The sequence below is a fragment of the Aotus nancymaae genome, unplaced genomic scaffold (genome assembly GCF_030222135.1).
Source record: "Aotus nancymaae isolate 86718 unplaced genomic scaffold, 86718_ANA_hifiasm-v0.15.2.pri h1tg000049l, whole genome shotgun sequence".
Lineage (NCBI taxonomy): Eukaryota > Metazoa > Chordata > Mammalia > Primates > Aotidae > Aotus > Aotus nancymaae.
In genome coordinates, this window is record NW_026988463.1 from 25380138 (window position 1) to 25405761 (window position 25624).

The window sequence follows — 25624 nt, forward strand, 5'->3', positions numbered from 1 at the left end:
TCATTGGCTATTAATGGCATGGCATGCCAGGATCCTGCAATACATCAACTGGCGTTATGGAGACTACACTGCAGTGGGAGGGGACAGCCAGTGACAGGTGGCCCTGATTATCAGTAAATTCTAAAGCTTTTTAGAAAGTGATGGGGGCTGGGTGCAGTGGCTCACGCCTGTAATCCCAGCACTTTGGGAGGCCAAGGTGAGAGGATCACTTGAGCCCAGGAGTTCGAGGTCAGCCTGGGCAACACAGGGAGAACTTGTCTCTACAAATAATAAAAAATATTAGCCAGGTGTGGAGGTGTATGCCTGTAGTCCCAGCTACTCAGGAGGCTGAGGTGAGAGGATTCCTTGAACTCTGGAGGTCAAGACTGCAGTGAACCGTGATCATGCCACTGCACTCCAGCCTGGGTGAGAGAGTGAGACCCTGTCTTAAAAAAAAAAAGAGAAGGTGATGTGGAAAGAACACAGAACAGCATAAGGGGTTGTCGGGAAGCTGGGTGGAGTGGGGACGTTGCAGTTTAAAGTAGGGCAGCAGGGAAGGCCTCACTGAGCTGACTTGGAGGAAGTGGGAACTGTGCACATATCTGGGGAAGGCTTATTTTTAGCAGAGGCCATGCACTGAGCCTGGCTGGAGGGTTGGGGGCAGGAGGGGACGTGGTGGAGGAGAGTGAGCAGGAGGGGGCAGGGAAGGTCAGCGAAGTGACAGGGTGGCTGGTTCAAAAAGGACCTTGAAATATTTAAGCAGAGGAGTCACAGAATCCATTCTGTTCAAAAGGACCCCTCAGGCTGCCGCGTGGAGAAGGGACAAGGGTGGAAGCCAGGAGATCTGGAGGGAGGTCTGGAGTTGGGGAGATGAGAGGCTCTGGATCCCTCTGGAAGGCAGATTTGAGGACAGATTGGAATTGGGGTGAGAGAAAGAGAAGTGGCCAGGATGACGCCAAGATTTCTGACCCAAGCTATTGGGAAGGACACGGTCGTCATTTCTGAAGTGCAGAAGGATGCCAGAAGAGAAGGCATTTTGGGGAGGGGCAGGAATCAGGAGCTAGTTCTGGACATGAGGTAAGCTTGGGATATTTATTTGCGATCTAAGACAGCTCCTGCACCAGCTTATGCCACTGGATGTCGGCTGAGATGGGCCTGGCACTGCGCACGCACGGGAGCATGGAGGCGCCTGGGGGTGGGGGGCTGGGTGGTCTCACACTCGGGTGATTTAGCAAAACCAGTGTACATCCTGCCGATTCCAGCCCCACCACGGCCACTGGCAAGCTAGGAGGGTGCGGAAAGGAGAAGGACTCCGGTGTTTCCCCCCACTCACGCATCTCTTCTCTCCCATTGGCCAAACCCAACCAGAAACCAAAGGCCAAGGGTACCCGGATGATGAAGACTGTGGGTGTCAGCCTCCTAAGCACAGAGAGGGCAGAGAGGGGTGGGGACTAAGCGGGGCGCAGATAGTGGGGAAATGCCACTTCTCCATTGGCCCACTCGAGGGCAGAGGCTTGGTGTGATGGAATGGCACTCCTCAGACTGCTGCGTATTATCCCTTTCATTTGGCCAAGGGCAGGTGGTCAAGTTTGTGTAAGATAACGGTGCACGGGTTCATTCCTCTCTAATGGCCCCTGCCCCCGTGGGTATTTCTTCCGCTTCCACAGTCATCCCGACACTAGCTGGGCAGCACCAGCAGCCCTGGTCCTGGCCCCAGCTCTGCGGGCGCTGGCTCTCAACTGCGCCTGCGCTGTGGTTTTGTGCCGGTCCCGTTGGTCCTGTTTGGGTGCAAGTCCCTCTCATGCATTGGGTTCCTGGGCACTCAGCGTGCGCCTGTGTCTCCCCAGGGAGCATGAAAGTCCTGCAGGAGCCCACCTGCGTCTCCGACTACATCAGCATCTCTACCTGCGAGTGGAAGATGGGCGGTCCCACCAATTGCAGCGCAGAGCTCCGCCTGTTCTACCAGCTGGTTTTTCTGATTTCCGAGTAAGCCTGCACTGGAGCTGGAGGTTTGGGGAGGCTTTGCCCAAAGGGTTCGCCCCAAGAGTGAGCCGGGTCCAGGTGGTGTGGTGGAGGGCAGCGTGCCGAGTATGGTTTGCTGTCTTGTTTTGGGTATGGTGTTGGGGGTAGGGGATACCGTCTCCGGGGACATGTATAAGATACAGGGAGCACGTGGCAGGAGCGTTGATCCGTGTGGCACATGGGTATGGCTGGAATATTGGACTAGACCAGCAGTTCTCACACTTTTTGGACCCAGGACTCTTTTTCACACTTAAAAACAAGTGAGGACCCAAAGGGCTTTGGTCTAGGTAACGTATCGTTCTATATTTACCTAATTAGAACTTAAAATGGAGAAATTTTGTAAATTTTTTTTTTTTTTTTTTTGAGACGGAGTCCTGCTCTGTCGCCCAGGCTGGAGTGCAGTGGCACAATCTCAGCTCACTGCAACCTCCGACTCCCAAGTTGAAGCAATTTTCTAGCCTCAGTGACCTGAGTATCTGGAATTACAGGCTACCACAACACCCGGCTAATTTTTTTGTTTTTTTGTTTAGTAGAGATGGGGTTTCTCCATGTTGGCCAAGCTGGTCTCAAATTCCTGACCTCAGGTGATCTGCCCACCTCGGTGTCCCAAAGTGCTGGGATTACAGGCGTGAGCCACCGAGTCCAGCTGAAATTTTGTAATTTTTAAAAAATTGAAACAATTTTAATTTTTTAATATAGAGAGATGGAGGTCTTGCTGTGTTGCCCAGGCTGGTCTCAAACTCCTGGGCTCAAGTGATCCTCCTGCCTCAGCCTCCCAAAGTGCTGAGATTACAGGTATGAGCCACTGCACCTGGCTATTATTATCATTTTGAGACAGAGTTTCACTCTTGTTGCCCAGGGTGGAGTGCAATGGCACAGTCTTGGCTCACTGCAACCTCCACCTCCCGGGTTCAAGTAATTCTCCTGTCTCAGCCTCCCTAGTAGCTGGGATTACTGGTACCCACCACCATGCCCAGCTAATTTTTTGTATTTTTAGTAGAGACCAGTTTTCACCATGTTGGTTAATCTGGTCTCAAACTCTTGACCTCAAGTGACCTGCCTGCCTCGGCCTTGCAAATCCCAAAGTGCTGGGATTACAGGTGTGAGCCATGGCACCTGGCCTCCTCCTTTATATTAATTGAAATAATTCAGAAATGGAAAGTCAAATACTGCATGTTCTCATTTACAAGTAAGAGTTAAATAATGTGTACACATGGACTTCATTCCATGTACGATGGAATAGTAGACATTGGAGACTGGGAGGGTGGGAGAGGGTGAGGGAGAGAAATGACTTCATGGGTGCAGTGGACACCATTCAGGTGATGGACCCACTAAAACCCAGACTTCACTGCTATGCAGCACATCCATTGAGAACAGATCTGGGGGTTGCCATCAAAATCACACTTGCAAGACCAGGCGCTGAGGTGTCTCAAGCCTGTAATCCCAGCACTTTGGGAGGCTGAGGTGGGCAGATCACCTGAGGTCAGGGGTTCGAGACCAGCCTGGCCAACATGGTGAAACCCTGTCTCTACTAAAAATACAAAAATTAATTGGGTGTGGTTGTGGGTGCCTGTAATCACAGCTACTAGGGAGGCTGAGGCAGGAGAATCGCTTGAGCCTGGGAGGCGGAGGTTGCAGTGAGCTGAGATCGTGGCACTGCACTCCAGCCTGGGTGACAGAGAGAGACTCCGTCTCATTAAAAAAAAAAAAAATGCACTTGTATCCCCTAAATATATGCAAATAACCAAATAAATAAATAAATCGTATGGCCATTGAAGTCCAAAATATTGACTATCTGGCCTGTTACAGAAAAAGTTTGTAGATCCGTGGCTGTTAAGGTGGAACAGTGGAATTATCCTATGATGGCCACGGCACGCTGCCATCTACTGTACACTGGCATCAACTGTGTGATGCAGAGTTTATGTTGTTCTAAATTAATTAGTGCCACCCATTCTTCCCTTTCATGGGCTTTCAGGGACAAGCTAAGTCCCACGACCAGGGCCAGCAGCTAGGGAGGCTGGCATGAGGGGCATCCATGGTGTATGTCGTAGGAAACTGAGGCCAGCAAGAGAGGCAACCCTGGTCGGTGTCCCCAGCACACGCTGGCTGCTCCCAAGCCCCCAGATCTGTCATCACATCAGTGATCGGGAAGTGGATACAGTATGATGCGGTTTCTTGAGGCACAACTGGGGCACAGACAGCCTACAGGTGACCAGCATAACCTGGCCCCCGTGTCTGCAGAGCCTACACGTGTGTCCCCGAGAACAACGGCGGTGCGGGGTGCGTGTGCCACCTGTTCATGGAGGACGTGGTCGGAGCGGACAACTACACGCTGGACCTGTGGGCTGGGCAGCAGCTGCTGTGGAAAGGCTCCTTCAAGCCCAGCGAGCACGGTGAGGGGGCGGAGTGCAGCCAGGGTGGGAGGGTTCCCACAGCAGGCTGGGCTGGGGGTGGGGTGGGCAGGGGGAGGTGGGGTCAAAACAGCAGCCGGAGGAAGCTGCCTGTATTTTCCCAAATCTGATGGGATTCTTGCCCCTGCCTGGGCCTCAGTCCTCCCATCTTTGAAATGGAGATGGACATAGTAGACCACCAAGCCCCCTTCAGCTCAGCTGTTTCCACCTCTGAACTTAAGTGCCCAGGAAGGCATATTGAGATGAGGCGTGCTTGCTGGAAGGCATGCCTCCTGCAGATTGAAAAATAACCTGGGGGGCCGGGCGCAGTGGCTCACGCCTGTAATCCCAGCACTTTGGGAGGCCAAGGCAGGCAGATCCCCTGAGGTCAGGAGTTTGAGACCAGCCTGGCCAACAGGGCAAAACCCCCGTGTCTACTAAAAATACAAAAAAATTAGCCAGGTGTGGTGGTACATGCCTGTAATTCCAGCTACTTGGGAGGCTGAGGCAGGAGAATCACTTGAACCCAGGCCAGGTGGCGGAGGTTACAGTGAGCCAAGATCACGCCATTGCACTCCAGAATGGGCAATAAAGTGAGACTCCCTCTCAAAAAGAGAGAGAGAGAGAAAGGCAGAGAGAGACAGAGAGAGAAAGAGAGAGAGAGAGAAACAAAGGAAGGAGAGAAGGAAGGAAGGAGGGAGGGAGGGAGAAAGAACGGAGGGTGGGAGAAGGAAAGAAAAAGAGAAAGGGAGGGAGGGAGAAAGAAGGAAAAAAGGAAAGGAGGAGAGAAAAGAAAAAAAGAAAGAGAGAAAAAGAAGGAAGGAAGAACTGGGAACGGTCCTTCCATTCTGTGTCCACTGGTCAGCGGCTGCTGCTTCAGACGGTCTTGACCATGGAAGGCTGACCTTGTCCTGGTACCTGGAGTCCCTGCAGGAATTCCCCTGTGAGCTTGCTGGGGTTTGGAAACAGGAGTTTAAAACATCGCTCATTGTTGTGTGACCTTGGGCAAGCCATGTTTCCTCTCTATGCCCGTTTCCAGAGAGAGTTATTATCCCCACTTTGCAGTCGAATGAACTGTAGTTCTGAGAAGGCAAGTAACCTGCCTCAGGTCACACAGCTCCTCAGCAGCAGAGGGCAGTACTCAAGGCCAGGGCCCTGCAGGGCTCAGGTTTACCGCTCCATCCAGTGTTCCTAAGGGTCCGCTCAGGGCTGGTGGCTGGGAGGTTATTTAAACTGACCCATGAATGAACTTTAAGATAATTTTTACATTTTAATATTATTTTTATTTTTACGTGTTTATTTTTGATTTTTTTGAGACCGTCTTGCACTGTCACCCAGGCTGGAGTGCAGTGGCGCGATCTCAGCTCACTGCAACCTCTGCCTCCTGGGTTCAAGCGATTCTCCTGCCTCAGCCTCACGAGTAGCTGGGATTACAGGCGCCCACCACCATGCCAGCTAATTTTGTGACGAGGTTTCACCATGTTGACCAGGCTGGTCTCAAACTCCTCACTTTGTGATTCACCCACCTTGGCCTCCCAAAGTGCTGGATTACAGGCGTGGAGCCATCACGCCCAGACTGTGTTTATTATTTTTAGAGAGACAGGGTCTCTGTCGCCCAGGCTGTAGTGCAGTGATGCGATCATAGCTCACTGCAGCTTCTAATTCCTGGGCTCAAGTGATCCTCCCGCCTCAACCTCCCGAGTAGCTAGAATTTACTAAAGGCATGCATCACCATACCTGGCTAACTTAAACAAAATTGTTTTGTGTGGAGATGAGAGTCACACTCTATTGCTCAGGCTGGTCACAAACTCCTGGTCTCAAGTGATCCTCCTGCCTTGGCCTCCTAAAGTGCTGGGGTTATAGAAATGAGTCTACATGCCCAGCCTACATTTGGGTTTTAATATAAATGAAATATATTTTAGTAGATTGATTTTAATGTATAGTATAATATGCATCACAGGAATAGAAACCTGAGGTCTCATGGATATAATTGCCTCAGAGGAGACCAAGTTTTAAAACAGATGAATCAAAATAAAGACAAATATTCTTTATTTTTCTGTAAATAATCGTACAGTACAGAGATATGTTCAAAGGTATGAAGGATGCAACCATAAAAGCTGAAGTTTGAGGCCAGGTGTGGTGGCTTATGCCTGTAATCTCAGCACTTTGGGAGCCCAAGGCAGGAGGATCACCTGAGGTCAGGAGTTCGAGACCAGCCTGACCAACATAGTGAAACCCCGTCTCTACTAAAAATACAAAAAATTAGTCTGGCCTGGTGGTGGGTGCCTGTAATCCCAGCTACTTGGGAAGCTGAGACAGGAGAGTCATTTTAACCCAGGAGGCGGAGGTTGCAGTGAGCCAAGATCATGCCACTGTACTCCAGCCTGGGCGACAGAGTGAGACTCTGTCTCAAAAAAAAAAAAAAAAAAAAAAGCTGCAGTTTGGGTTACTTTGGCTCAGGCATTTTGCCTTCACTGTAGAAAGGTGGTTAATAAAGACCAGGCGTGGTGGCTCATGCCTGGAATCCCAGCACTTTAGGAGCCCGAGGCGGGTGGATCACTTGAGCCTTGGGAGGCTGAAGCTGCAGTGAGCTGTGATCGTGCCACTGCACCCCAGTCTGGGCAACAGAGTGGGACCCTGTCTCAAAAAAACGAAGACATAAGAAATAAAGGGTAATTAATAAACACTAACGTGCTAAGTAGAATTTTAGCAACATTATCGTCTTCTGTTGCGGCTCTGTTGTGTGGTGCTCAGAAGTGTGCTACAGAGGTGTTGTCAGCCAAAAGTCGGGGTGGTGGCTGTGGTTTGCTGGCTGGGGCTGGGCCGGGTGACGGGGAGGTCACTGCACAGATCCTCAGACAGATGCTGCTTCTCTCGCAGTGAAACCCAGGGCTCCAGAAAACCTCACGGTTTACACCAATATCTCCGAGACTCTGCTGCTGACTTGGAGTAACCCGTATCCCCCTGACAATTACCTGTATGAGAAGCTCACCTATGCAGTCAACATTTGGAATGAAAACGACCTGGCAGATGTGAGTGGGCATGCTTTGCCGTTTCTCTGTGACCTCTGGGAAATGGGGTGGGTGACCGGCAGAGACCCAATCTCTGGAGCCAGGAGCCTGGGAGGCAAGACCTGGGGCTGGGTAGCAAAACCCAGGAGCTAGAGACCTGGCTTCTCCCCCGGCTCTGCCCAAGGCAAGTCTCATCACTTCCTGGTCCCCCCACCCCAGCGTGCAGAGAAGGGGAGTTATTTCTGCATGCTGCTGCTCATCTGTAAAGGTAGGGCCGTGGCCCACGTCTGTTTCCCAGTTTGGGGGACGCAGGCGATCATAGGTGGCACGTCGACAGCTGACTTGAGTAACCCTGGTCCCAAAGTGATAGAGTGACCCATGTTAGTTCCCTTTTGAGGCCCGCCCGTTAAGGAGGAAGTCTCTGTGGAGCTGTATCGTGTTCTAATTCCTCTTAATGAAGAGAGCGGAGGCCACACCGCAGGCTTAGAACTTGCCCGAGAAAGCAAGGTCAGTGTATTGCTTGGTCCCCATGGCAGTCGGGCCCGACATTCCCTTCACGGTAGTGGAGTTTTTGGTGGTGGTGTTTGTTTCGAGATGGAGTCTCACTCTGTCACCCAGGCTGGAACACAGTGGCGTGACCTCAGCCCACTATAACCTCTGCCTCCTGGGTTCAAGCGATTCTCCTGCCTCAGCCTCCTGAGTAGCCGGGACTACAGGCACCCGCCACCATGCCTGGATAATTTTTCTATTTTTAGCAGAGACGGGGTTTCACTGTGTTGGGCAGGCTGGTCTCAAACTCCTGACCTCAGGCGATCCACTTGCCTCGGCCTCCCAAAGTGCTGAGATTACAGGCGTGAGCCACTGCGCCCGGCCAGTGGAGTTCCTTCTTAAATACATGTGTTGACATCTTTAAAAAGGAAGAAAGGATTTACAGGAAACTATCAGTTCAGGAATGGCAGGGGCCATCCACAGTGGGTGGCTGAGCCCCCCTGTTTTTGCTGCTGGTATGCGGGAAGGTCATTTCCTGCCACCCATGGTTCCCCGCTGAATCCACCTTCCTCACATTCCCATTGGAGGGACAATCTCTGGACACATGGGGCCTGGGGTCCCATAGGGCTGCATCCCAATGCCTGCTCTCCTATTTGCCAGCTGTGTGATTTGGGGCATGTCCCTTTGTGCCTCAGTTTCCCCATCTGTAACACAGAGATGACAAGAGCATTCGCCCACAGGGCTGTGAGAGTACAAGGTGTGTGATACAGATGAGCTCCCCTGTTTGTCACACGTGTGTCCTAAATGCGATGTACCGTTTCTCCCAAGTGCCCCAGGCCACAGAGTTCCCCATCTACCTGCTGTCCCACACACAGGTCTATCATTTGCTCCTTGAGGTCTGTGAGAGCCTGCTCGCTGCATCCCAGAGGCCCAGGCTGGTCCTGTCTGGCCATCAGGGAACAGGCACCCGCCACCGTAAGCTCCCACGCTGGCGTCTGTCACTGCTTCCTCTCATTCTGACCAAGCCAGGGGTGGGTGTTCATTTACATTTCTCAGGTCTGGTTTCCCCTTTGGCACTGGGCCAGGTGTGGGGAAGGAGCAGGAATGGGGCAGTTGGCTCACAGAGGCTCAGAAAGCCGGGGGGATGAAGGAGTGGTGTGCACAGGTGCTAGAGAACGGGACATGTTTTGTTTGGTCATGAAATCTCTTTCCCATGCCCCAGGCCTGTGCAAGACCTACTGAGAGTCCCAGGGATGAGCTGGAGGGAGGAGAAGGTACCACCTATAGAGTCCAAAGAAATGTTATTTAATATTTGCAGATTTCTAGATCTGGGCTGGATCCAGCTTCTAGGAACCTGTCCGGTTCTCGGCCCTGCTTTATTCTGTACTGGCTCTAGGCAGGCTCTTCTGTGGTGTAGTGGCAAACATGCCCAGTAGTTATTCCAGGCCTACATCCCAAAGCCATCATGGGAAAAGGGTTTCTTTCTTGATGGTTCTAGTAGGCGTAGTGGGGCAGCTGCTCAGTGGCCTGGCTTGGATCCCATGCCAGCCTCTGAACCAATCACTGCTGTGGGTGCAGTGGAGGGCCTTGATTGTCTAGGGATTAGTCACATACCTGCCACTAGGGCTGCAGGTGGGCTCAGCGCCACCCACACCAGATGAACTGAAAATAAGGTAGAAGTGGCTTCCCCGGGGGAAACTGGGCAAAAAGAAGCAGGACTGCACTGACTAAAATGCCAGCCGGGTCTAAGACCTGGCACCAGATGCCAGTCATGGTATTGGATTGGTCAGCATGCCTGGGTTAGGGCTTATGGGCATGTTGGTGCTTAGGGATGCCTTGGAATCGCAGGTCTGAGGCAGAAGGATGAAGTCCAGCTTCTCTTGTGTGTGGGACAGTGGCTACTGAGATGCTCCATCTCTCCCTTCCCAAGGACAGAGCTGAACATAAAGAATTTAGTCATTGGCCAGAGCTGGCCACATGCTCCCCTCTGATCCCTGACAGGCCAGGCGTTGGGATTGGCACAATTGGCTTAGACCAAGGAGGGTTAGCCCTGGAGTTGCAGGCAGTGGAGTTCTGTCCGAATCAGGGGGTACCTAAACCTGACGGCACAGAAGCTGGGGGATGGGGGGTGTTCACCTGTCTTTGCCCCAGCACTGCAGACACCAGCTGTGTGCCTTCCTGTGTGCCCTTTGCAAAGCCATCAAGGCAGAGAGACTTGCCTAGCAAGTGGGATAAATTCCAGAAAGACACATTAGGAACTTACTACAGAATTGTTGGGGGCAGAGCTACTTATTCATTTCTAGGCAAGGTTCCACAGTGGAGGTGGAGTTTTGGCTTGGGCATTGAAGGATGTGTAGGAGTTTTCTAGATAGGAAAAGGAGGGAAGGGTAGACCAGGCAAAGGGAACTGCATGAGGAATGGTTTATAGGTCTGAAAATTCATGGGATGTTTGGGGACTGGGGGGACTTGGATGTGGGAATGTGTGCAGTGAAAAAGCACAAAAGTTCAGTTTGAGCCCTGAATGCCTTCCTCACAATAATGATTTCCATATTTTATATGCCTGCTATGTGCCAGGTGTAAGGTTTGTTCTTGCCGAGTTTAAAACAAAGAAACTGAGGCCAGCACAAGAAGATCCAATGCGAAGGGTTTATTCAGGCTCCCGGGTGAGGTCCTGTGGTCCAACAGGAGGTGCCAGAGAAGTCGCACAGACTCCTCTCAGACATGGGGTTTTATAGGGGGTGGAGGCGTTCGATTGGTTGTGGGAGAGCAGGGTGTGGGCAAAGCAGGACTACTATTGGGTAGGGTTACAAGCCTTTGTTTGCATACAGGACTCAGCTGCGATTGGTTAGAGTTACAAGACCTTGTTTGCATACTTGACTGCTATTGGCTAGAGTTATAAGACCTCGTTTGCATACTAGACTTGACTGCTATTGGCTAGAGTTACAAGACCTCGTTTGCATCTTGGCGGGGTTTTTAAGGGAAAGCTAGGCTGTGCGAGGGGGAGGGCATGTCCGATCTTTCAAAAAAAGTGGGGGGGGGGATATGCGTCCGTGCTCCTGGCGAGGCAACCGGCCTTACACCAGGCACATTGCCCAGGGTCACACAGCTGGAAATGGCAGGGCTGAGGTTTGTTTTGTTTTGTTTTGAGACAGAATCTCACTCTGTCACCCAGGCTGGAGTGCAGTGGCGTGATCATGGCTCACTGCATCCTCGACTTCCCAGGCTGAGGTGATTCTCCCACTTCTGCCTCCCGGATAGCTGAGACTACAGGCACAGGCCATCACGCCAGGCTAATTTTTTTTTTTGTATTTTTAGTAGCGACAGGGTCTCGCCATGTTGCCCAGGCTGGTCTGGATCCCCTGGCTTCAAGTGATCCTCCTGCTCGGCCTCCCAAGGTGCTGGGATTACAGGTGTGACCCACCGCGTCTGGCCCAGATCTGAGATTTGCACCCAGCATTTCAACTTCCAAGCCTGTGCTCTTTTTCCTCCCATGGACATTTCTTTCAGAGGTGGTCTCCCGAACACCTGGCCTTCTTGTTAAAAAAACAGACAAACCGCAAGTAGTTCCTTGGAAGCTCAGATTTCTGTTTTGTTTCTTAGTAAAACATTTCCCAGTTCCCAGCTCCCTTTGAAGGTGTAAGATTTCTTTGGTAACTTACATCTAGCTGTTGCTTCTTATTTACCCATGTTTAGAAAGAAAGATGAAAGGGAGTAAAAGTGTTCTCTCTCTTCCCCAATCTCCCCCCAGCTCACACCCCACCCTCAGCTCCTCTGTAATAGGAAAATCTCTGAAATCTCTGTGGTGGCCCTAGCAGTCTATTGGGACTTTGCTTATTTCTTGTGAAAAACCTCCCCTTGACTCACTTTGCACCAGATTTCCCCAAATGTGGTTCTAACCACAAGCAGAAATGGAGCTGCCAGGAACTGGGAAGACAGGAGAAGGAGGAGAGGGAGGTGCACAGCACTGGATCTCGCAGGGAGAGAAGTGACAGGATGAAGACTCGGGTCGCTTACTTGCCATTACAGTCAATCATGAATATAGCATTCATTTCATTTATCACGTTTTAAAGCTTTTTTTGGAGGGTAAAAGTAATAGTTACACAAAGTAAAAATACAAATGGTACAAAAGGACTTAGAACTGAAATACACTTCTCACCCGACTCCATCCTCCTGTTTTTCTTCCCAGAGACTGACCACTGCTACCTGTCTCTTGCCAGGAGGGAAAGGGAGGCAAGAGGGCATGTGCCACTTTTAGAGAGAGCTTATGTCTATACAAGCAAATGTGTGTGTTCATTCTTCGCTGTCTTAGTTTTCTGTTGTTGTGTGATAATGGTACCACCAACTTCACAGCTTTGAACAACACCCATTTATTATCTCGAAGTTTCTGTGGGTCAGAAATCTGGGCATAGCTTAGCTAGGTTCTCTGCTTTAGGGTCTGAGGAGGCTATAATCAAGGTGTGGGCTGGGGCTGCAGTTTCATCTGAATCTGAGGCTCAACTGGGGAAGGGTCACTTCCAAGCTCATATGATATTGGTGGCCTTCAGTTCCTGGCAGGCTATTGAACTGAGAGCCTCAGTTTCATGCTGGCTGTTGGTTGTAGTTAACCTTGAATTCCTTCCTGTGTGCCCTGTGCAAAGCCATCAAGGCAGAGAGACTTGCCTAGCAAGTAGGATATTACAGTCTTCTGTAATATAATCATATCTATGAAATCCCATATATATACCATCACCTTTGCCATATTCTACTGGTTAGAAATAAGCAACAGGTCCTGCCCACACTCAAGAAGACCAGATGACACAAAGATGTGATTCAAAGTCGGGAATCATGGGGCCATCTTAGGTTTGTCTGCAATGATCACTGTGCCATCACTTTTTTTTTGAGACAAAGTGTCACTCTGTTACCCAGGCTAGAGCGCAGTGGTGTGATCTTGGGTCACTGCAATCTCTGCCTCCTAGTTTCAAGTGATTCTTGTGCCTCACCCTCCCAAGTAGCTGGAATTACAGGTGCTCACCACCATGCCTGACTAATTTTTGTATTGTTTATAGAGACAGGTTTTCACCATGTTGGCCAGGCTGGTCTTAAACTCCTCACCTCAAGTGATCCACCTACCTTGGCCTCCCAAAGTGCTGGGATTACAGGCATGAGCCACCATACCCAGCCCCGTCTCTCTTTAAATAAATAGAAACAGAGAACAAATACTCATCTGCATCTTACCTTGTTTACTTAACAATAGATCTTGGAAGTCACTTCTCAGTGAAGGCTAGATTGGACTGAGCATTAGATTCTAGGCCAATGAATTTGGACTTGACCATGGAGACACTAGGGAGCCCATGAAGGTTAGAGAGAGATGCCTTCACCCTGCCAGTGCTTTGGAAAGATCACCCTGAACTTTTTGTATATTAAACCCTATTCAAAATACTTACCTATATCAACCCATATCCTTATCACTGCAACCCTGGGAGAAGGGAGGTAGGCACTTTTATTACCCTTACTTTGCAGATGAGGACATTGAGGTCCAGAAAGGGTTATGTCACTTACTTAGGGTCACACAGCCAGGAAGTGGTGGTAGGGACTCTTACCCTTGTTTACAGATGAGATTGAATTATCTCACAAAAACTCAGAAAGGTTAAACAGCTTGTATAGGTAACATAATATGGCAAATTAGTCCAGGAGCCTGACCCATGTTGCTCGAGCCTGGTCAGTTACGGAGGTGGCAAGCAATGGCCTAAACAGGACGAACAGCCAAATACCCTGGCTGATGGCTCTTAAACATTGGTGGGGTCAGCTAAGGACAGCAACCAGGGTGGGAACTGGTGCCCCTCACCCCCAGCTAGGGCACTAATGTCTCTCTTTTCTCTATCAGTCCAGAATCTATGACGTAACCTACCAAGAACCCACCCTCCGCATCGCAGCCAGCACCCTGAAATCTGGGGTTTCCTACAGGGCACGGGTGAGGGCCTGGGCTCAGAGCTATAACAGCACCTGGAGTGAGTGGAGCCCCAGCACCCAGTGGTATAACAGTGAGTATCAAGAGGCCTAAGCAATGCTAATCTCCACTCTCCATTCTTTCCCTGTGGCCAGACACTTCCTCTGGCTGAATCTCTGGGTTTTCATATCATAGGATGCCTCCACTGGCAAATAATGAAATTACCACCTGCCATGGTGTATCGGTCAGCTAGGCTGCAGTAACAAACAAGCCCACGATTTCCATGGCTTAACACTATAGGAATATATTTCTTGCTCATGTAACAAGCTAATGTGAATGTTGCTGGTTTGTGGGTGGTTTTCTTCCCTGTAGAAATTTGGGGAGTGAGGTTCTGTCCATCTTGTGGTGCCATCATTCTCCAGGACAAAGATTCTTAACTGTTTTTGTGTCCTGGTTCCCTTTGGCAGCCTGGTGAAGCCTAGGGACCCCATCTCAGAATATTTTTAAATACATAAAATCCCAGCCTGGGCAACACAGTGAGACCCCTATCTGTACAAAAAATTAGCCAGGCATGGTGGCATGCACCTGTGGTCCCAGGTACTTGGAAGGCTGAGGCGGGAGGATTGCTTGAGCCTAGGAGTTTGAGGCTGCAGTGACACATGATTATACCACTGTACTCCCACCTGGGTGACAGAGCAAGAGCCTGTCTCTAAAAATAAATAAATGCAATGAAATAAAGTAAATTACAAAGGAAACTAATTGTATTGAAATGCATTTATAAAATATTTTAAACACATTTTTAATCTGGGGATATATGTGCTTCCTTATTAAGATATATAAAAAGTTCTAGATCTCATAAATACTATAATTTCAAAGTAGATAACCATAAATAATACTTTATGATACTGAAACTGTGATGTGATATGAGAATAGCTGTGAGTTTTGCTGGGGACAGGATCACTGGTACTATCATTACTGGGGTCTCCTCCCTCCATTATTTTTTTAAATTTTTATTTTAATTTTATTTTTAAAATATTAAAATAAATAGAGACAGGGTCTCACTATGTTGCCCAGGCTGTTCTTGAACTCCTGGGCTCCAGTGATCCTCCCACCTTGGCCTCCCAAAGTGCTGGGATTACAGGTGGAAGCCAGTGTTCCCGGCCTCTCTCTCCATTCTTAATGGAAGGAGATGCTGAGTGTCAGAAGTTAGCGAAAATAAAGATGTAATTTCCAAGAAAAAAAATGATAAACATAAATGAAAAAAATAGAATAAGTGATGAAAAAACTAAGCCAAAAGATGAGGAATTCAGCAATAGAAAACATAAAAGAATTAAGAAAAAAAGGGGGATTAAAAAAAAACAAAAAGAAAAAGAGAAATGATTAAAAAATAAAAGATGTAATTTCCCTTCCAAGTTCTCAGACCCCTGAATTCTATCTGCAGCCATGTTGGTCTATAGATCCCAAGGGGACAATCCCTGCTATGCCCCCTTCATTGCCCGCGTCCAGCCAGCAGAAGAGGTGTGATGGTGTGGAGACCACACCTGCTTCTTGAAAGCAGGAAGCCTGGAAGTGGCCCGCATCACTTCCTCTCAAATTCTATTGGTGACAATGGTCACATGACTACATATTGCTACAAAGAAGTCTGGGAATTTCCTCACTTGTAACCTACATTCCAGAAATAACCCTTTTCAGTGCTGTATCCCACAGGTCTTTTGCCATAGAAATATTGATAATCTCATGTAAAATGAAGTCTTACAAATGGACCTACTGGGGTTTGTACAGCAGCCAAATGATATCTCTCCCCTGTCTTCCCTTCTGCCATCCTTCATACGGTTTCATTTTATCCTTAGACTTGCCACCCATGGCCTCAGGTTGACCGTTGCCCACTCCCTCACTAAAGCAGGAAGGAAGCAAAAGGCTGCCACCAGAGAATGTACCTTATGCATGTCTCCTTTTTATCAGGAAGCAAACATCTTTCTAGAAGCTTCCCTAGCAAAATTCCCCTTACTTCTCATTGGCCAGGACTGTTACATGGTCTCTTCTCATTGCAAGGAAGACTGGGAGCTCAAATGCCTGGAAAGGAGAACAGGATAATCGTGATTGGCCCAAGCCTCAGGGTGGGCGTGGCCCCCTGGCAAGGGAGAGAGGAAAAAGATGTGGGATAAAGAAGACTGCTTCAATTTCCCCAGCTGTTTAATGGGAGGAGTAAGGGCTGTTGTGAAAACTCAATGAAAGAAGATTCTTTAACATGGTGGGTGTAGTGGTGGCTGGCAGTACCCAGACCCAGCCACCACACAGCCCTCTCAGCATTGCTCATCCTGCACTGTGGATATCAGTTGAGCCACATGTCCCCCGCCCTGGACTGTGAGCTCCATAGGCAGCGTCTACTCCATGGCTGTATCTCCAGGGCGTATCCCTGGGATAATTTTGTTGAATTGATTCTCATCTGCCGTTGACCTGGGGAAGGGAAATAGCTTGTATAAAACAAATACGATGTGTGGGACCCTCATTAATTATTTCAGCAAATAGTTACTGAATTTCTCCCACATGGCTAGCCCTGTACTAGATACTGGGGAATCAGCGATAAACAAAGCAGATAGTAATCCCCACTCTTGTGGAGCTGTCATTCTGGAGGGGAGAAACAAAAGCAAACGCATAAAGAAAGAAAGAAATCACATGTATCCAGATGACAGTGAGAGCTGGGAAGAAAATAAAAGCAGAGGAAAGGGATGGAGCGATGGGAGGGGCAGTGGTAGGGAGGGTGTGGGGAAACCTTTTTGGAGAACGTGACAATGAAAGTGAACAAGGAGGAGGAGTCGACCATGTTGAGATGATGGCAGCAAACAGTATGGACAGACCGCTCTGTTCTGAGTGCATTATCCATTGATTAGATCATGTAATCCTTGCAACAGACCTTCAAGATAAGTTCTGTCATTAACCCCATTGTACAGATGAGTAGGCTGAGGCACAGAGAAGGTAAGGGACTTGTCCTGCATCACACAGCAAGGACAGAGTCAGGCTTCGAGTCCAGGGTGACCAGCTCCTAAGTTGGTACCTTTGACTTCTGTGCTTCTGGAAAGAAAGAGCAGCAAGTTCAAGATCTGGAGGTGGCACTGAGCTTTGGAGGTGCAGAGGACAACAAGGCTGCTGGTGTGACAGGGACTCAGTGTGCAAGAGGGAGAGTGGGAGGAGATGGGGTGGAGGGGTGGTCGGCAGCCAGATCGTGAAGGGTCTCGGAGGAGTGTCCTGACCCTGTGTCTCCAGTCCTGGGAAGTAGAGCCCAGGCTGTACCATGGCAGACCCCAGCTCATGGCTTCCCCTCCCACTTCCAGCCTACAAGGAGCCCTTCGAGAAGCACCTCCTGCTGGGCGTCAGTGTCTCCTGCGTTGTCATCCTGGCCATCTGCCTATTGTGCTATGTCGGCATCATCAAGTGAGTCCTGGGTTCAATGCCGCCGAGCAGTCCCTCTGGAGTACAGGGTGGCAGGGACTTGCCCCTCCGATCTGCCCCTTTGCAGTCCTCTCATTCAATAATACATATTTATTGAGCAGCTACTATGCACCTTGAGAGTAAAGCTGAGACCAAGATTGACAAAGACCCCACATTTCCAAAACTGGCATCCTAGTGGGGAGACAGAAAATGCATATCAACCACCAACAGATGGTTTTCCATAGTGATCCATGCTCTGAATGCACTAGACCAGGGTGGAGGCCAGAGATCTTCTGGGGTGCTCTTTGCAAGGGGGGCCAGGATAAGCTTCTCCAAGGAGGGAAAATCCGAGGGGGACCCTGACTGGGGAGAATGAGCTGGCCAGGGACAAGCAAGATGGAGTCACCCCACGTCCTCTAGACCCCGGGTGCCTGGGCTCTAGACCAGGCAATTGGGGACATGTGGTAGGAGCCAGAGGAATTTGTGACGATTGCCCTGATGGAGTCAGGAGACCTTGGTTTGAATCCTAGCCTTGGAGCTTGCTAGCTGGTGGCTGACCAGTTGCTGAAACCCCTGAGCCCAGGGTTCCTGCTTTGCAGATTGAGAGTGATGGTGAGAATGTATTTCATCAGTCAGAAGAGGTTGAATCACAGGAAAGGCTGAGGAAGGAGACAAGTGGCTAGTGTCTGGGAGGTGGTAGAAGGAGCCTTGTTTCCAGAGAGCTCTTGCCAGCCCTTGGAATCATGGTGTCTCAGAGCCTCAGTCTTCCATCTCTGAAATGGGACTAGCAAGCTTGACCTCGCCAAGTTGGGATTAGAGGTGACTGGGGATTATTAACATGACTGATGACAGTGCCCGCTCTTGGCCTGGCACACACGAGGTAGACAGGGAATGCAAGTTCCCCCTCCGTATTTTGTCACTGATGCCTCCAAGTAACCCTAGGCTCATCTCCTTGCTCTGAGCCTCAGTTTCCCCATCACCTACACCTCTTCCCACTCCCCATCACCCTGTCCCAGCATGCCAGCCTCTTTGCTATTCAGGCTGGAGTGCAGTGGCACGGTTACGGCTCACTCAACCTCCAATTCCTGGGCTCAAGTGATCCTCCCATTTCAAATTCCTGAGTAGCTGGGACAGCAGGCACGTGCCACCACGTCTGGCTAATTTTCTTATGTTTTATTTTATGGTTTTTTTGAGATGGAGTCTTGCTCTGTCACTCAGGCTGGAGTGCAGTGGAGCGATCTCGGCTCACTGCAACCTCTGACTCCCATGTTCAAGTGATTCTCCTGAGTAGCTGGGATTACAGGCGTTTGCCACCACACCCAGCTAATCTTTGTATCTTTAATAGAGACGAGGTTTTACCATGCTGGTCAGGCTGGTCTTAAACTCCTGACCTTAAGTGATCCACCCACCTCGGCCTCCTAAAGTGCTGGGATTACAGGCACGAGTCACTGCGCCCGGCCAATTTTCTAATGTTTTGTAGAGACAGGCTGTCACTTATGTAGCCCAGGCTGATCTTGAACTTCTACCCCTTTATCTTTATTTATGGTACTTATTCCCATGAATAAATGATGTCATATAAGCATTGTTTTTTTTTTTGAGATGGAGTCTCACTCTGTCACCAGTCTGGACTGCAGTGGCATAATCTCGGTTTATTATCATCTCTACCTCCTGGGTTTCGAATGATTCTCCTGCCTCAGCCTCCCAAGTAGCTGGGATTACAGGCACCCGCCACCACACCTGGCTAAGTTTTGTATTTTTAGTAGATACAGGGTTTCACCATGTTGGCCAGGCTGGTCTTGAACTTCTGACCTCAGGTGATCCTCCTGTCTCGGCCTCCCAAAGTGCTGGGGGTACAGACAGAAGCCACCATGCCAAGCCTCATCTAAGCATTTCTGTCTCCATTTATCATCCATCTGCCCCTCTTGAAGGTCAGTTTCACCAAGGCAGGCGTCTTTGTCTTGACCGTTGTGGCCTCAGGGCCTGGCACAGTGAGTCGAACATAGAAGGTGCTCAATAAATTCGTGTTGACTGACAACGTGGGCAGAGGCTAATTCAGAAGCCATCTGAGGACCTTACCTCCCAGTGATGATGCACCATGGCCCCAAGCAGGTCAGGAAGATAGAAGGCGTGCGTTCTTAGGTCCCCCAGCTTCCCAGGCCATCCCAGGCCACTCCCTGGCCATTTGCCCTCAGCTGCTCTGGAAAAGGGATTCTTGAGGGGAACCCAGAATCTTCTCTGCAGTTTGAGTCTTTCCTAATCCCCTGGGGTCTCATTCTCACTGAAGACACATATGGTCTCAACAGGATCCCTGCTCTGGGTAACAGAATGTGGAGTGTGAACCTGGCTCTGTCACCTACCAGCTGTCACGCTGCCTCCTTGCGCCTCACTCTCCTCATCTGTAGAATAGGGTCAGCAATAGAATCCATGTCACCAGGTTAGTGAGGAGTCAGTGGTTTGACCTCCAGAAACTAACCAGCCTGGTCTCTGACACTAAATAAGTATTGGCGACAACGACCATTTTTATGGGAGGAGCGTTCATCTGTCAGTAGTTCAGAGATCAATGCCTTTTCCTTTTGTTTTTCAGGATTAAGAAAGAATGGTGGGACCGGATTCCCAACCCAGCTCGCAGCCCCCTCGTGGCTATAGTAATCCAGGATCCTCAGGTAGGAGAGGGCGTGGATGGGGATGTGTGGGACTGCGTGCATGAAGAAGTGTGGTTCCGAACACCTGGGCTGTTAAGGACATTCATTGGCTTCTGGAGTGGCAAAGGGGCAGTCAGGAGGGTAGCAGGGGAGACTGAGGCAGCAGCCGAATGAGGTCATGAGGAGACCAGAGGCTTTCCCACCCCTTCCCTTGGCAAAGGGATCTTCTGGGGTTGATCTCCTGTTTCTTTCCCTCCTCTTGAGAGTGACCCTTAGGCCAACATCTGTGTCATTCCCTGTCTAGAGGCCAGAAGGAGAGGGTGACAGGCTTTCTGTGTCTTCCTCTTAAGCATGGGAAACTGCCCATGAAGCACCAGCAATCCCCGCTGTGTTCTCATTGGCCTGAAGTGCATCCCACCCCGAGCCAGGGGCGGAGTCAGCTTCCCCAAGGCAGTGGTCCTGTGGATGAGTGGGTGGGATTTACCTGAGCAGGATTAGGGTTCTCTAGGAAGGAGAAAGGTGGGGATACAGGTGCTGTCTAGAAGAGAAGGTCTGAGGGTCCTTGCTTCTCCAGGGACTCTGTAGCAGGCTCTGGAATCCAGTGGTGTTGGCTTTGAATCCTGACTCTGCCACTCACCTGCAGTGTGGACTTGAGCAAGTTGCTTACTTCTCTGAGCCTTAGTTTCCTCTTGTGGGTTATAACAGTGTTTACCTGGTAGGGCAGGTATTGGAATTTATGGAGACAATACATATAAAGTGTGTATTCCAGCCTCTTGCAAATGCTAAGTGCCATTTATGTATCGGTTAGTGTTTGCTGTGTAACAAATGACCCAAAAATGTAGAGGGTTACAATAACAACTTTATTTAGCTCATGCTTCCGCAGGCTGACATTTGGGGCTGGGCTCAGCAGTGAGGGTGACAGGGGAGGCTGGGCTGGGCAGATCTGGACTGAGCTGACCTGTCCCCGTGGCCTTTCTCTGGGTCTGACAGTTGGCTGACTTTTACCTGGGACAGTGTGGCTGCCTGAGTCATGTGCCTCCCACCCTCCAGTAGGCCGACCCAGGCTTGTTCACAGAGTGGCTCAGTTCTCAAGGCTGGGAAGTCCCAAGGCTTCTTGAGGTCTAGGTGCAGAACTGGTATGATGTCACTTCCATCACATTCTGTGGGCCCAAGCAAGCCCCAGAGCCAGGTTAGATTCAAGGGATGGGAGGAGATTCAGAGCACTCCTCTGTGGCCACTTTTGCCATCGACCACAGTCCCTGTGAATAGTAGGACAGTGTCATTAATTCCCAGGAAACCGAGGCTCAAAAAGCATAAGTGACCTGTTGGACTTCCGACCTGTGTGATGTCCAGGCTTGAACCACATTGCCGCACTCCAGGCCGGGCTGCAAGGCCACTCCGCTGTTTCACTGGCTGCTTCTGTATTTTAGGTGTCACAGTGGGAGAAGCGATCCCGAGGCCAGGAACCAGCCAAGTGCCCGTATGTATCTGAACTTAGGTCACAGCCGGCATGCATTGGGAAGGTGATAGAATTGGAGCAGCAAGCCCCTAGCTCCATGTCTGCCTTCTCTTCCCTGGCATTCGGTCATTGTCCCTATGACATTAGGCTTCAAGCGACGGCAGGAGGAGGGGTGTTCTGGAAACCTGCACTGCTGGCCAAGCCCCCTGAGTTTTACTGGCATGTCAGGTGCATGGCGAAGCCCCTCGGGAGTGCTGTTACAGTTTACAACCAGGGCAGCCGTGCCAGTTGTTAAAATATTGACTTAATTGTATACTTGGGCAAAGAGCCACTATCCTGAGCACTCCCCGCTTTTTAAAAAAATATACAGGATCTCACTGTGTCCCAGTGGTGTGATCATAGCTCACTGAAGCTTCAGTCTCCTGGGCTCAAGTGATCCTCCCACCTGAGCCTCCCGAGTAGCTGATACTACAGACGTGTATTACCACACCTGGCTATTTTAAAAGGTTTTTGCCTGTAATCTCAGCTACTCAGGAGGCTGAGGCATGAAAATCGCTTGAACCCGGGAGGCGGAGATTGCAATGAGTGGAGATCATGCCACTGCACTCCAGCCTGGGCGACAGAGTAAGACTCTGTTTCAAACAAATAGATAAATAAGTAAAATAAAATAAGTTTTTGTAAAGACAGGCTCTCGCCGTGTGGCTCAGACTTATCCTGATCCCTTGAGTGTGGCGCCGCCGCTGTGGCCACCTTAGCTCCTTCCCCAGGGCCTGCAGGACCCCCCCACTCTCCAGAAACTAAAGAAGGTCCAGGACCCTGCTTCAGCCCTAGGACCTGCATCTTTTTTTTTTTTTTTTTTTTTTGGACACAGGGTCTTGCTCTGCCCCTCAGGCTGGAGTGCAGTGAGTGATTCACTGCACTCAATTACTTGAGCCTGAGACTCCTGGGCTCAAGTGATTCTCTGGCCTCAGCCTCCTGAGTAGCTGGAACTAAAGTCATACACCAGCATGCCCTGCTAATTTTTAATTTTTTTTTATTTTTATAGAGATATTGAGACAGCCTAGACTCTGTTACCCAGGCTGGTCTACAAACTCCTGAGCTCAGGTGATCCTCCCGCCTCAACTTCCCAAAGTGCTGGGATTACAGGCGTGAGCCACCTCACCCGGCTTCCATAGCCATTCTTCTTGGTCATGGCTTGGCATATGGTGTTGCTTTTAATTATCATCATCTGCAAAGACTTCTTCTTATTCAACAGATCTGAGCTTGTATTTGGTACCAGACCATGTGCTAGGCTCCAGAAATCCTAAAGACACAGGCCTTACCCTCCAGGATTTCCCATTCTAGCAATATAAACTGATGAATCATTGATTATAAAGTTAGAAGGCATGTCTACAGTAGACCGCCATCACAACATGGTGATTTCAGGCTGGGCTTTGAAGAATGAATAGGAGTTTTTCAAGTGTCAAAACTGAACCCTGACCAAACTTTGCTTTTGCAGACACTGGAAGACTTGTCTTACCAAGCTCTTGCCCTGTTTTCTGGAGCACAGCATGAAAAGGGATGAGGATCCCCTCAAGGCTGCCAAAGATAGGCCTTTCCAGGGCTCTGGAAAATCAGCATGGTGCCCTGTGGAGATCAGCAAGACAGTCCTCTGGCCGGAGAGCATCAGCGTGGTGCGGTGCGTGGAGTTGTTTGAGGCCCCGGTGGAGTGTGAGGAGGAGGAGGTAGAGGAAGATAAAGGGAGCTTCTGTGCATCACCAGAGAGCAGCAGGGATGGCTTCCAGGAAGGCAGGGAGGCCATTGTGGCCCGGCTCACAGAGAGCCTGTTCCTGGACCTGCTCGGAGGTGAGAATGGGGACTTTTGCCAGCAGGACATGGGGGAGTCGTGCCTCCTTCCACCTTCAGGAAGCACGAGTGCTCACATGCCCTGGGATGAGTTCCCAAGTGCAGGGCCCAAGGAGGTGCCTCCCTGGGGTGAGGAGCAGCCTCTGCCCCTGGAGCCAAGTCCTCCAGGCAGCCTGACCCGGAGCCCAGACAACCCGACTTGCACAGAGACGCCCCTTGTCATCGCAGACAACCCCGCTTACCGCAGCTTCGACAACTCCCTGAGCCAGTCCCCATGTCCCGGAGAGCTGGGTCCAGACCCACTGCTGGCCAGACACCTGGAGGAAGTGGACCCCGAGATGCCTGGTGCCCCACAGCCCTCTGAGCCAACCAGTGTGTCCCCTCCTGAACCAGAAACCTGGGAGCAAATCCTCCGCCGGAATGTCCTCCAGCATGGGGCGGCTGCAGCCCCCGCCTCGGCCCCCACCAGTGGCTATCGGGAGTTTGCACACGCGGTGGAGCAGGGTGGCATCCTGGCCAGTGCGGTGGGGGGCTTGGGTCCCCCGGGAGAGGCTGCATACAAGGCCTTCTCGAGCCTGCTTCCCAGCAATGCCATGTCCCCAGGGACATATGGATTTGGGGCCAACAGTGGGGAGGAGGGGTATAAGCCTTTCCAAGATCTCATTCCTGGCTGCCCCGAGGACCCTGCCCCAGTCCCTGTCCCCCTGTTCACCTTTGGACTGGACAGGGAGCCACCTCGCAGTCCACAGAGCTCACATCTCCCAAGCAGCTCCCCAGAGCAACTGGGTCTGGAGCCAGGGGTAAAAAGAGAGGACACGTGGAAGCCCCCACTCCTCCCAGAGCAGGCCACAGACCCCCTTGGGGACAGCCTGGGCAGTGGCATCGTCTACTCAGCCCTCACCTGCCACCTGTGCGGCCACCTGAAGCAGTGTCATGGCCAGGAGGATGGTGGCCAGGCCCCTGTCGTGGCCAGCCCCTGCTGTGGCTGCTGCTGTGAAGATAGGTCGTCACCCCCTACAACCCCCCTGAGGGCCCCAGAGCCCTCTCCAGGTGAGGTTCCACTGGAGGCCAGCCTCTGTCCGGCCTTCCCGGCACCCTTGGACATCTCAGAGAAGAGTAAATCCCCATTGTCCTTCCATCCTGCCCCTGGCAGTGCTCAGAGCTCAATCCAGATCCCCAAAATCATGAACTTTGTCTCCGGGGAACCCACATGCATGAGGGTCTCCTAGATGTGTAGCCTCTTGTTTCTGAGGTCTGCAGATGAGGACTGGGGCTTATCCATGCCTGGGAAATGCCTCCTCCTGGGAGGCAGCCAGCCTGGCAGATTTCTAAAAGACTCGAAGAACCGTGGTATGAAGGTGTTAGGTCCCACTGACGTTGGCCTAACAGTGGGCTGCAGAGACTGGACCCCTCCCTGTGGCATTGGGCTGGGCTTGCCACATCCCATGAGAGTAGAGGGCACTGGGGAAACTGAGGCCCTTGGGCACCTTGACTTGTGAACGAGTCGTTGGCCATTCCATCCACAGCTTCTGCAGCAGAGTGTCCCGTCCCTGTTGTACCCGCCCAAGGCAAGTTTTGTCCACCAAATCACCATGGCCCATGTCTCTCACCTGCCTCCATCTCACTGAACTAGAAGCTGAGCTTAGAAACTAACAAAGCCATCAAGGGAATGACTTGGGCGGCCTTGGGAAATCAACGAGAAATTGAAGTTCAGGGAGGTGGTCATTGCCTAGAGGTGCTCATTCATTCAACAGAGCTTCCTCGGGTTGATGCTGGAGGCAGAATCCCGGCTGTCAAAGGATTCTCCCTCAGTGAAGGAGAGCAACAGAGGACATGAAAAATAGCTGTGACTAAAGCAGGGACAGTCTGCTGCCAAACACCCATGCATAGTTGTATGTCTCCTCTTAATCATGGGACCCCCAGAATAAACTCGCCCAGCTACCTTCTAGGCCAGACGCAAAGGACACGGTTGCTGGCAGCCACAGAGAAACCACGGACCCAGCCCGGGCAATCCAGACAGCAGACATAAGGCAGCGGCGACCCTGCACGTTGGCCCAGACGTCAGGTGCTGGGAAAGGCGGGGACCATGGGTTGAGTAATGTTTGTCTGTGTTTTGAAAATACATAGTCTTATACTTGTTATCTGTGTTTGCTGAGGAGAGTGGAACAGAAGGGGTGGAGTTTTGTATAAATAAAGTTTCTTTGTCTCTTTATTTTTTAATGTATTGACCAAACACACTGCTAGGCACTGCTATGAGTGCTGTGTCTCTATTAACTCCTGGAATTCACCCATCAAGAGGAACCAGAGCTCAAGAGGTTAAGGAACTTGCCATCTGTGTTTGGATTCCGCAGACAAGGATTCAAATAGTTGATTGAGGAAGTGATCCCAGGAAACCCTGCTAAGGGGGTGGGAAAGTGAGGCAGGGAAAGGCA

At 50.6% G+C, this 25624-nt stretch overlaps 1 protein-coding gene across 5 annotated transcripts in view; it reads left to right on the top strand.

The window, feature by feature from the left end:
- The window catches only part of IL4R (interleukin 4 receptor), a 50524-nt gene extending 25120 nt beyond the window's left edge, over positions 1 to 25404 (top strand). For 4 of the 5 annotated variants that reach the window (XM_064362594.1, XM_012464618.3, XM_064362593.1 and 1 more), the window contains exons 3-10: positions 1827 to 1965; positions 4243 to 4394; positions 7272 to 7423; positions 13755 to 13911; positions 17150 to 17249; positions 19831 to 19909; positions 21319 to 21368; positions 22846 to 25404. In XM_064362594.1, coding sequence (XP_064218664.1) covers positions 1827 to 1965; positions 4243 to 4394; positions 7272 to 7423; positions 13755 to 13911; positions 17150 to 17249; positions 19831 to 19909; positions 21319 to 21368; positions 22846 to 24421 — 2405 coding nt within the window. In that variant the 3' untranslated portion in view covers positions 24422 to 25404. Of the gene's footprint in view, positions 1 to 969; positions 1057 to 1826; positions 1966 to 4242; positions 4395 to 7271; positions 7424 to 13754; positions 13912 to 17149; positions 17250 to 19830; positions 19910 to 21318; positions 21369 to 22845 lie in introns of those variants that run through there. The other variant, XM_012464620.3, reaches the window with a different exon arrangement.
- The last annotated feature ends 220 nt before the right edge of the window (positions 25405 to 25624 follow it).